General features: G+C 37.0%; 1 protein-coding gene and 1 long non-coding RNA gene across 6 annotated transcripts; one reads left to right on the top strand and one right to left on the bottom strand.

The window, feature by feature from the left end:
• The first annotated feature begins 130 nt into the window (after positions 1-130).
• Positions 131-3,465, top strand: LOC111793325 (TORTIFOLIA1-like protein 3). Of its 3 annotated transcripts, XM_023675165.1 has the most exons (6): positions 131-1,108; positions 1,192-1,297; positions 1,405-1,702; positions 1,799-1,973; positions 2,494-2,937; positions 3,111-3,465. In XM_023675165.1, exons 1-5 carry the CDS (start codon positions 317-319, stop codon positions 2,932-2,934), a joined length of 1,812 nt encoding a protein of 603 aa, XP_023530933.1. In that variant the 5' UTR covers positions 131-316; the 3' UTR covers positions 2,935-2,937; positions 3,111-3,465. The 3 variants fall into 3 exon arrangements, with proteins under 3 accessions (XP_023530933.1, XP_023530931.1, XP_023530930.1); XM_023675163.1 differs by having other exon boundaries at positions 1,405-1,973; positions 3,134-3,465; XM_023675162.1 differs by having other exon boundaries at positions 1,405-1,973.
• Positions 3,077-9,117, bottom strand: LOC111793326. Of its 3 annotated transcripts, none has more exons than XR_002814923.1 (6): positions 8,977-9,117; positions 8,743-8,832; positions 7,499-7,760; positions 7,176-7,363; positions 6,465-6,659; positions 3,077-3,298 (listed from the first exon to the last, which is right to left on the bottom strand). It is a non-coding gene; the product is annotated as an uncharacterized LOC111793326 (long non-coding RNA). The 3 variants fall into 3 exon arrangements; XR_002814921.1 differs by lacking the exon at positions 3,077-3,298 and adding an exon at positions 3,770-4,054; XR_002814922.1 differs by lacking the exon at positions 3,077-3,298 and adding an exon at positions 3,770-4,054 and having other exon boundaries at positions 7,176-7,331.
• Between the last annotated feature and the right edge of the window lie 1,501 nt (positions 9,118-10,618).

Genomic DNA, 10,618 nt, shown 5'->3' with positions numbered 1-10,618 from the left:
ATTTTTCTGTTTCCTTTCCTTATTTATTTGAAGGTTATGAGAGAAATAAATGTAAATATGTGTGAAGTATAAATTTATGATTAATTTAATGCAGAATTTAGAATTTAGGTTTATAAGTTAATTATATGAAATATAATTTAATGCCGCACCCGCGTTTTCTCACTCTTGCTTATTTCTCCACACGATCCCATCTTCTTCCCCTACTCCCCGCGAGAAACATTTCTACCTACCGGGTTCTGTCCGGCAATGTTGCCGGAATTTCGAGCGTATTCGCGCCTGAGGTCTGACTCTGTATCCGTCTACAATTCCACTCGCCATGCCTCTCTCCGCCTCCGTGACACAGAGCCTGAAGCTTCGGATTCTCTCGTGCCTCACCAAGCTTTCCGACCGAGATACCTATTCTCTTGCTGCATCCGAGCTTGAATCTATTGCTCGGAGTCTTGACGTTAGTTCCTTGCCGATTTTCCTTTCCTGTATATACGCCATTGATGCCTCGGATAAATCGCTGGTGAGGAAGCAATGTGTTCGTCTCTTTGCTGTTCTCTCAGAGATTCATGGAAATTGTCTTTCTCCTTACCTTGCGAAGATTCTCTCCAATATTACTCGCCGGTTCCGTGATCCTGATTCGTCAGTTCGATCCGCGTGCGTTAGCTCTGTAGCGGCATTAGCTTCTAATGTCACTAAACCGCCGTTTTCGACGTTTTTGAAGCCTTTAACTGATTCGCTTTTCACGGAGCAGGATTCCAATTCGCAGGTCGGGGCGGCTTTGTCTTTGGCTTCGGCAATTGATGCAGCACCGGATCCGGATCTGCTTAAGCTCGGCAAACTCTTGCCGAGATTTGAGAAGCTTTTGAAATGCGAGAGTTTCAAGGCAAAGGCGGCACTCTTGACAATGATCGGGAGTATTATTGGATTGGATGGAGCTTTCGGAAATGGAGCTCTGAAAAATTTGGTCCCGTGCTTGGTTACATTCCTTAGCAGTGAGGATTGGGCGGCGAGAAAATCAGCGGCGGAGGCGCTGGGTAAACTAGCAGTCGTGGAGAGGGATGCTCTGGCGGAATTCAAGGCTGGTTGCTTGAAAACGTTCGAGAGTCGGCGATTCGATAAGGTTTCAATTTTTTAATGGCTTTAAAAATTAGTTATGAATCGAATTCAGATATTTGATCTTGTTTTTCTAAATTTGTGATATAGGTCAAGGCCGTACGGGAGGCGATGAGTCAGATGCTGGAGGCATGGAAGCAGATTCCTGATCTCTCGGACGAGGCGTCTGCGCCTTATTCCCAATCCTCCTCGAAAGGTAGCATGTTTAAACATTATCTTCAGTAAATGTTTTGCTAATTTCCTGCATGTCTTTTGAAATTGTTGACACTCTTCTGATCATTTTGGTCTTTTATTATGTTTAAGAAATCGCTAGTGATGGACGTTATCTACCTGGATCCAAGAATATTTCTTCTGCTTGTCTTGATGCTCCTCTTCCGAGGAAAAATAGTAGCCTAGTTGGCAGGTCTACACCACCCGATGCCTCGTCTGCGACGACGGCGAGAAGTAGAAGCGCTTTGAACGGCGGTGACAAGAAAACAAGTTTGTCAATGTTCCAAAAGGTTGAGCGTAAGAAGCCTCTGGACTGGAAGGTGGAGGTCTCTGTTAGGAAGTCTCCCTCAGGGGATCTGAAGGAAACAGATGAATACATACCAGATAGAAGGTTTAGTGAAAACACCAAGATTTCGAAACCAGAAACAAAACGGGCACTCTTCAATAAGATTTCTGACGATAAGATAATTAAATTCGGTGGGTTCAGGTCTGGATCTCGCGTAGTTCCCTGTCCCGAGGAGGGCCCTGAATCGACTGTTGTAGCAAGTAATGCAACCGACGATCTGCACAGGAACCACAAAGACTCTGAAGAATTGCATTTGATCCGTAATCAGCTTAATCAAATAGAAAAGCAGCAATCCAGTCTTCTAGACATCCTCCAGGTTGGCACCAAATCCTGAAAAACTTTACTCTTAGTCTGGAAGAAACGTGTTGAAGTTGAATTTTATTTTCATTTCTTTATGCTTGATTCATGCCCTCAGTTAAGTCGTATATTTTCCTCATTGTCCCATTCTAAAGATGATAATCATGCAAGGCATATATATGCATGCATCAATATAGTAAATCGCTCCTTGGAAATTGGAATCATTAGAATACTGGAAATCAATTGACGACAAGCACATAGAACATTGAATCCAAAATGAAATATTCAAGGCGCATAGTACATAAAACAAGGTGTATCATCAAAAAGGAAAAAAACAGAGAACAAGGTATGTTCAAATCTGGAATATGACAACTCCAAACGACAGATCACTGAGTATATTTCTTATTGAAGTACAATTTTCTGTCCAACTTCAAAATTGCGTTGCTATTACTGTCAGCGCTTGATTATTTGCAATGTTCAATATATCGATTATTCGCTGCAATATATCTCACCTTTGTTTTGTCTAATCCACCATTTAGAACTTCATTGGGAGTTCACAGAATGGAATGAGATCCCTGGAGACGCGTGTGCATGGTCTGGAACTGGCATTAGATGAGATCTCATATGATCTGGCTGCATCAACTGGAAGGATGTCTAATGCCAACACCCCCAGAATCACATGTTGCATGCTGCCTGCAGCTGATTTTTTTAGCTCAAGGTTTTGGAAGAGAGCAAATGGCAGAGGTTCAACACCAAAGTTTGCAATTCCCAGTGGTGTAACTCCACAGGCTCCAATGCGTAGCAGAGGTGATCGCCATGGAACTAATGGGGATGCTGGATCTATAAATTTGGAGAATCATAGCTTTCAGGTCCAGCGCAGGGGTGGCTTCATAGTGAATCCATTGGCTGTGAGGCAAGGTGAATCCAGGGTTGTCTCCGATGCCAGCACTTCCTTGAACGATCTGACTAGGAGGCACTAAAGAGTAAATTCTGAACTGAATTCATTCTCTTTTATTTTACTTTAAGCTTCATCACTCTCTTTTTTTTCTTTGTTCATATGCAAATTTCTATGGGCTTGAATCTTTCTCCTCCTTGCCACATCATATGGTAATAGCTTTTAGATGACCGAATATGGTATTTACTGAACTTCAAACAGTTTTTACTTGGTTTATAATACAGGCTTACACCTACAAATTTTCACTTTCCTTTGCCATGGGAGTCTGAAGCATCCCCTTGGAACCCTAGCGAGGGATGAGAAAGCAGCTAAACATGATTTGTGTTGCTGAAGCAATCAAATCCATCCCAATGTTGATTTATCTCTGGTATGTTCAAGAACCAAGTGATCTGAAAATTTTCAATGAGTTATAAAGTTGAATTTCCATTTCTTCTATTGTTATTTGTTTTCTGGAAATTATAATCAAGAAGTTTATACCGAAATGGTGATTACTGATATGTACAGATGAAACAATACTTAAAAGTGGAAAAGAGTACAAATATGCGGTTGATGATTATGATGTTTTTCTACAATTTATAGCCTTTTATACATGCATTGAAAGTTTTATATAACAAATTATGAGGGATAATTCGGAACATATACAGGTACTTATTCATATTTCATCTTTTTTTCATTTTGGTCATTTTGTAATAATTCTCTCAACATCTAATCAAAGAATATGGATTAATGCATCTTAAAAGCAAAACCAGTTCGCTTTTAAGGATTACATGTAATTATTATATGTATATTCGGATGTTACTTTAATAATGGATGAAGATCATATATATATATATATATATATTTATGGATGAGAGAGGATATTACAGAAGAAAAAATTGATTTTAGAGTTTTCCGTGCTTGCTGTTGCCGTATCACATCAAACTGATCTGAAAAAGTTAATCATGGATGGGAGAGAATATTTACCCTTTTCCATTTCCACCTACCGACTTTAACCCTCGGTAACTTTCAGACTTTCAACTGTTAGATGTAGTGAACATTACAGCTTACTCAAAACTATCTTAAAAATTAATGGAAGGGCTTCTTCCTCCAACCTTATCCAGTTCTGTATTGTACATAACACTGCCACCATTTTGGCCTGGATCAAGCTGTCAGAAAATTCTTTAATGATTTCTTTCACATTTGAGAATTCTCTTAGCCCTTATTTAATTTCCCCACCAAATTTGATCTTTATTATGTTCACGTTCGACCCACAATCAACAAACCTTTCTACACTTAGCTTACAGATGTACTCCATTTGGGTTTTAAGTGCAGAAAGAAGAAAAACACACACACATAAGATATGGACTAATATGAAAGGACCATTAAGTGTAATACATTCATATTCATACAATACTTATTCATCATGTTAAGCAATGCTTTGTGAACACTTCAGCAATATAATGTATTTCTTAAAAAAGAAGACTATGCAGAAGGAAGGAAGATGCATGGGGACAAGGCCTCACCCCTTCCCTCTGGTTCATAGTGTGTTTATTGACTAACAAACGCTATATTACTTATACTAAAGAAGCCTACTTCCAAAAATCAAGAAACTTATGCTTCGGTTATATGATCAGAATTTTTCGATCTTGTTTCTTCGTGTTTAACTATAAGGCCTAAAAACTTATTTAGTGTATGATACGTATTTAACTAATATGAACAGTCGTATAAGAAACCCCCTAAACTCATCTAATTGCCAGTCAGGGTTAAAAATGAAATGTTAGAAAGAACAAGATATGATTTTGTTAACGCATAATTGAAGGCAAAAACTAGCATTTCTGTAAAAACAGAGCAGCAATGATCCATGAAATGATTAAAAAAAAAAAAAAAAGGCAATGCAGAGGCATGCTCTACGGACGATACTTTGAAGGCCTTGTGGCCTGCCACTAACTTCGCTACCAGACAGGATAAGATGCTCACTTTAGGCTGAAAAGTTCGACCACTCGACTAAAAAGTTATTACCTACTTGAGCTTCTTCTTTCATATTCTTTTTTGAGAAGAACCTGTGATCTTGCACTCTTTTCTTCCTCCTTACATAAAGGTGACGAATTTGGAACTACATAAAATTTCCCAAAAGCTTAACTAATTTTTTTTTAACACAATAAAACTACACTTTTGACAGCTAAAAAGCTATGGTAGGCAGTTTATATTTTCAATGTTATAAAGAGGAACTCAAAGGGGGGAAAAGCTGAGAGACGTTGAAGAAAAGTCTACAAAGAGGCTGAGATGAAAAATATAAAGATAAGTTTAGATTATAAAAAGAAGAGGAATCAATCTATCCCCCTAGAAGGAGTAAACAGAAAGGCATCCAAATAAGCGTAAATCGCAAGCAAAACTGGAAGGGGAATGGAAGTCTAGGAGGGGCATTCAAATTTTGCCAATTAGAGTCCATCCCTCTCATGGAAATTCGTTAACTCTTTCAAGCCAAAAACTCCAAGTAATTGCTTTATCGGTGTTGCTCCATATAATCTGTCTTTACTTTGAAGCTGGTTCCACACGGAAGCTCAAGAGAAGTCAAAAGAAGGGAAAGGAACCTTCCTCAACACTTTATGCATTAGGGGGGGAGGGGGACTAGTAACTGGCTTTGTGTTTCCCTTACTTTCCTACATAAACAAGCACCACTTGGTTGTAAGGCCATGAATGGACAACTTGCTTGTAATCTCTCCATTGTGTTTAGCCCCCTCAAGAGTCCAGACACATCGCGCAATAGAGAATTTCAACATTTTGTAGTACTTCACTTTCCAAATTGAGAGTGTTAGAATTTGGGACAGCAAGGAAATGGTATCCATAAACGCTAAGCTTCTTTTTCTTTAACTCGCTCCTATTGACTATAAAATGACTATTGCCTATCCAAAACAATGTTTGAAAGTGTCAATCAACCCTCACTTGACGGATACTCTGGCAATGCGATTGGAAGAGCAGTCTCATTTGCACATTCAAACGCTTGGGAGGGGAAAGAAACAACTCTATTCTAATGATGGAAAAGGGAGAAGCAGCTAAACATAACTACAATTATTGAATATAACAACCTTCAAGATTTAAACATGACTAAAAGACTCTTGAATCATTCACTAGGACATTACGAATTCACGACCACTGAATTACCACATAGATAGAACTTACATGTTTTATGATAAAATCCAACTTTGGAATGTGTTCATCTTGTTTTATACCTAAAAATTGAACAGAATGCAGACTTTATCCAGCTCATTGATTGCTCAATATGATGGATCAAAATAAACTGATGAGGTGAACAAATTTAGGAAAAGGTCAGAATGTAGCATAATTATCTGATGAGCAACAGAATTTTATTGTGAGAATGTATTAAGATCTAGAGATTCGAAGTGCAAATAAAATGGTCTGGACCGTAAGGCTCCATTTCAGGCAGAGCACAATTTCCAGCACAGTATTCAAGAGCTTTCTAGTGAGTTTCAAATTAAATTATTAAGTAAAGATATAACTATGAGGTAATAAATTATAGTAGCGCAATAGAATTTCAAAAAAGAAGAAACAACCAACCTGACGTGCTAAGCATGGTGGTTGCCGACTGTCTTAAAATATTTCAACCATGAAGCTTCTGTTCTAAGTCTCTACCGTCCCCATCTTCCTTTTTAAATGCTCCAATTTCAAGAAGAATTACCATCTGAATTATTCAACAAGTCCTTGTGCTTTCTACAAACTGTGTGCTTGAGAAAGTAAATGTTTAAACGTTGCCTGTGGGAGTCATCATTCAAATCAGAAGCAGTTCTCTCAAACTTAGTTAACAAGCCATTAACAGTTTCAATATCAGTTTCGCAAGCTGGATTCAAACTGTCGAAGTACAAAAATTCTAGGCTAAATCATATTCAACTTATCTACGACAATTTCATTGTTTGTAGAGATGCAAGCATTCTAAAAGGTTTCACTGGCTCCTAGATCACTTTTGGAATCTACATGTGGTGTAAGCACTTTCCCTCGATTGATTAAAGTTATCTGAAAATGGAATTCCAAAGCAACGAAGAACAGGTGATAATGTATTTCCATGGCCTCGCTAGTAAAGGACCTGATTTGGAGAGCTTTTCTAAGATTGCAGATTCTATCTATATTTTTATCTTCTGTAGTTTTATAATTCAGAGTATAAGTATCGTGATCATCATCATAGAAGAATTATCTGCTGACTGACAACTGATATTTAATAATGGAATTTTGGAGAAATAAAAGACTGATATTTCGTACATTCTCATGGCTGACCTGTTTAAAGGATAATATTTAATCCCATGTCTGAGTACTCTTTTTCTTTTTCTGAAAAGTCTCACTCAAGTATCAGTATCATCTTTCTGCATCACGTTCATATTCAACACACACGTTTGCTCATGTCGCTTAGGTTTTATCATCTCTTCTGCAGTTCTGCTAAGTATTTCATGAGAGGAATCATTAGCCTGTCCAAGAAAATAGATTTTTCAACAGAACAGATTTCTATGTAAGTATAGTAATTTCTAAAAGGTTCTGCTTTATTGCTACTCATTTTATTAAAGGAAAAGTTAGTCCCACGTGCACCTTTAACATACACTTACCTGACATGTCCATTCCACAAGTCATGAGATGTCGCTTGTTCCAGAGGAGAACCATTTAAGATAATCGTGGACTCACTACGACCAAGAGAATTCTGAGGCCGTAATGATATGTCTATCTTGGTAGTAATATTTCCCACCAATTTATTCTCATTCACAGTTTGTATTTCCTGTTCATCACTTTCTCCAATTTACTTGTAACTTCTCGCAACTCTTACCCAATATCTTTGATTATCACTACAGCGTCTGGTTCTCCAATCTGAGGCTAAAGTAAACCACTGAAATTACCAAAAGTTGCACAGCCATAGTAGAGTAAATCATAATAGAAAGGTACTAGATTATTACATAAGTGATCACAAGATCACACAAGTTAGGAATCAGGACTCTCCACAATGGTAATGATATTGTCCACTTTGAGCATAAACTCTCATGGCTTTACTTTGGGCTTCCCCAAAAGGCCTCAACCAAGTAGAGATAGTATTTCTCACTTATAAACCCATGATCTTCAACTAAATTAACCAATGTGGGACTTACTCCCAATAATCCTCAACAATCCTAACAATCCTTGCCTCCCCTGAGGCTTATGGAGCTCTCGAACAGCCTCCCCTTAATCGAGGCTCGACTCCTTTCTCTAGAGCCCTCGAACAAAGTACACTCTTTGTTCTGACACTTTAGTCACTTTTTTACTACACCTTCGAGGGTCACAATCTTTGTTCGATATTTAAGGATTTTATTGTCATGGCTAACTTTAGGGCATGACTCTGATACCATGTTAAGAGTCACGACTCTCCACAATGGTATGATATTGTCCACTTTGAGCATAAACTCTCATGGCTTTACTTTAGGCTTCCCCAAAAGGCCTCAAACCAATGGAAATAGTATATTCCCCCCTTATAAACTCATGATCTTCCACTAAATTAACCAATGTGGGACTCACTCCCAATAATCCTCAACAATGACAAGTGTTAATCAACTGATTTCCTCTATATAGCACACAGAATAAAAGAAGACCGAAAAAGTGTCTTCGAACAATCTTTTCAGGAAATCAACACCAGAAACCGAAGTAGATAACGGTTATATAAACATTTGTACTAGTTACCAAATATGAGGCCTAAAAATCTCTAAATAGCAGACATACGAAAAACACTAGAAAAAAATCAAAGAATCCAGTATTCTTTGGGCGTCTAACAAGCATCAGAAGCGCTTCATCCTTATTCGTGAAAAAATTTCCTATCAAAACAGAATACCTTTCTTCTCCAAAACCATGATCAACGCCACCGCTTCTTTCGCCGTATTGCGGCCTCATACGCATAGGCATTCTTCAAGGCCGTCGACATCTAAGCATCCAATAACCAACAAGATTAAACTCCGAAAAAGAGAAACACAAACAAAATCAAAACATTCCGAAATGAGAAAAAGAATCAAAGGAGCAAAAAGCCTATATTGAGTTGATTTATTGAAAATCTTAACAGAAAAATTACCTCGAAATCGCCCATATTGAAACATTTCCGGGAACTTTCAGACGGAAGCCGAGACGAAGAAGACTTGAAAATTTGAGAAGAGATCAAATCCTCGCTTTTACGGTTTTACCAAATTGCCACCATCAGATCCCACAATCACGTACCCGCGTGAACCCTAAAATCGGTATTTCGCTCTATTTCGGCGCCTCGCGCGCGCCATTAGGCCGGCCACCATCAGGAGCCGTTGGATCGTTGATGTGGTCAAAGTTCATTAACACGTGGAGTAACACGGTAAGTGTTACATGATTTTATTTTCCTTTTAAAAATAGAATTATCTTTTTAATCTCTTACTTTGGAACTTATATTATTTAATCCAATGTTTTAAATATATAATTTATCTTACCAAATTTTAATAAACTACGTATAATATAATTAATCAAAGTATATAGATATCTATTTATTAATAAGTCGCAGTTTTCCCGACAATTTTTATTTTTTTTAAATCATATCTCATTATAAATATGAAATTAAAATGACGTTATTTGAAAATAGGAATTTTAAATAATTGGAAGTTGGGAATTAAATATTACGCCAACTGTATAATATAAGATAACGACATTATATCTATTTTTATTATCATTTCTTTTTTTTTTTTTTTTTTGAAAAAAGGTTCCTTGAGATGCGTGAAGAGATACCAAATGTTAGAGGTATCGGAGTTCACATATTAGATAATAATTATATTATATACTTAGGGAACTTATAATATTCATAGTACTATTTTAAAATGCTCTTTGAATTTTGTTATATTTTTAATGACGTAAGTTAATTTAAAAAGAGAGAGAACTAAACATTAGGGGCGGAAGTCATTTTTGCCCTCTCACTAGTGATTACTTCCAATCAAAGCACCCTTTTTTTATTTATTTATTTATTTATAGAGAAATCTAATCGTCAAATCAATAAAAAAAGTCATCATGGGTCAAGGTAATAGTATCTCGATAAAAGAGTTGACGAAGGAAATGATGCTTGATTGTAAATGGGAGATCTCACGGTTGAAGAGGGGAATGAAACAATGCTTATAAGAGTGTGGAAACCTCTCTGTAGTAGACACATTATAAACCGTGAGGCTAACAACGATATATAATATATATTAGCAGTGGGCTTGGACTGTTACAAATGGTATTAGAGCCAAACACCAGGGGGTGTGTCAACGAGAACACTAAATCTCAAGGGGTGGATTGTGAGATCCCACAATGGTTGAAGAAGGGAACGAAACATTGCTTATGGAAATCTGTTCTTAGTAGACGCGTTTTAAAATCGGTGGGCTTTTGACCCTTACAGCGAAGGAGAGAGGCAAAGCTGCTCGATTGTAAAGAACATCCCCAATTTTTTATTTATTTAATTTTGTAGGAATTGAGGTAAAGTTAACATAAGTTAACATCGCATTAAAAGAATTATTTTAATTCAATATGTGATATTCAAACATTTGACAACTAAATCTATAGTATATTATTTTTATGGTAACAATAGAATTAACATGCTAATTTGAGTATTATATTAAGAATAATAATATATTATTGTGAAGCACACAATTTGAAATATAGATCCAATTTAAATGAACAATATGATAATGTAAGGAATAAATGGTATATGTTTAAATAGTTAT

The sequence above is a fragment of the Cucurbita pepo genome, chromosome LG04 (assembly GCF_002806865.2).
Source record: "Cucurbita pepo subsp. pepo cultivar mu-cu-16 chromosome LG04, ASM280686v2, whole genome shotgun sequence".
Taxonomy (NCBI): domain Eukaryota; kingdom Viridiplantae; phylum Streptophyta; class Magnoliopsida; order Cucurbitales; family Cucurbitaceae; genus Cucurbita; species Cucurbita pepo.
Note: the sequence above shows the minus strand (reverse complement) of the source record. Positions and strands in the feature narration are given on the sequence as shown.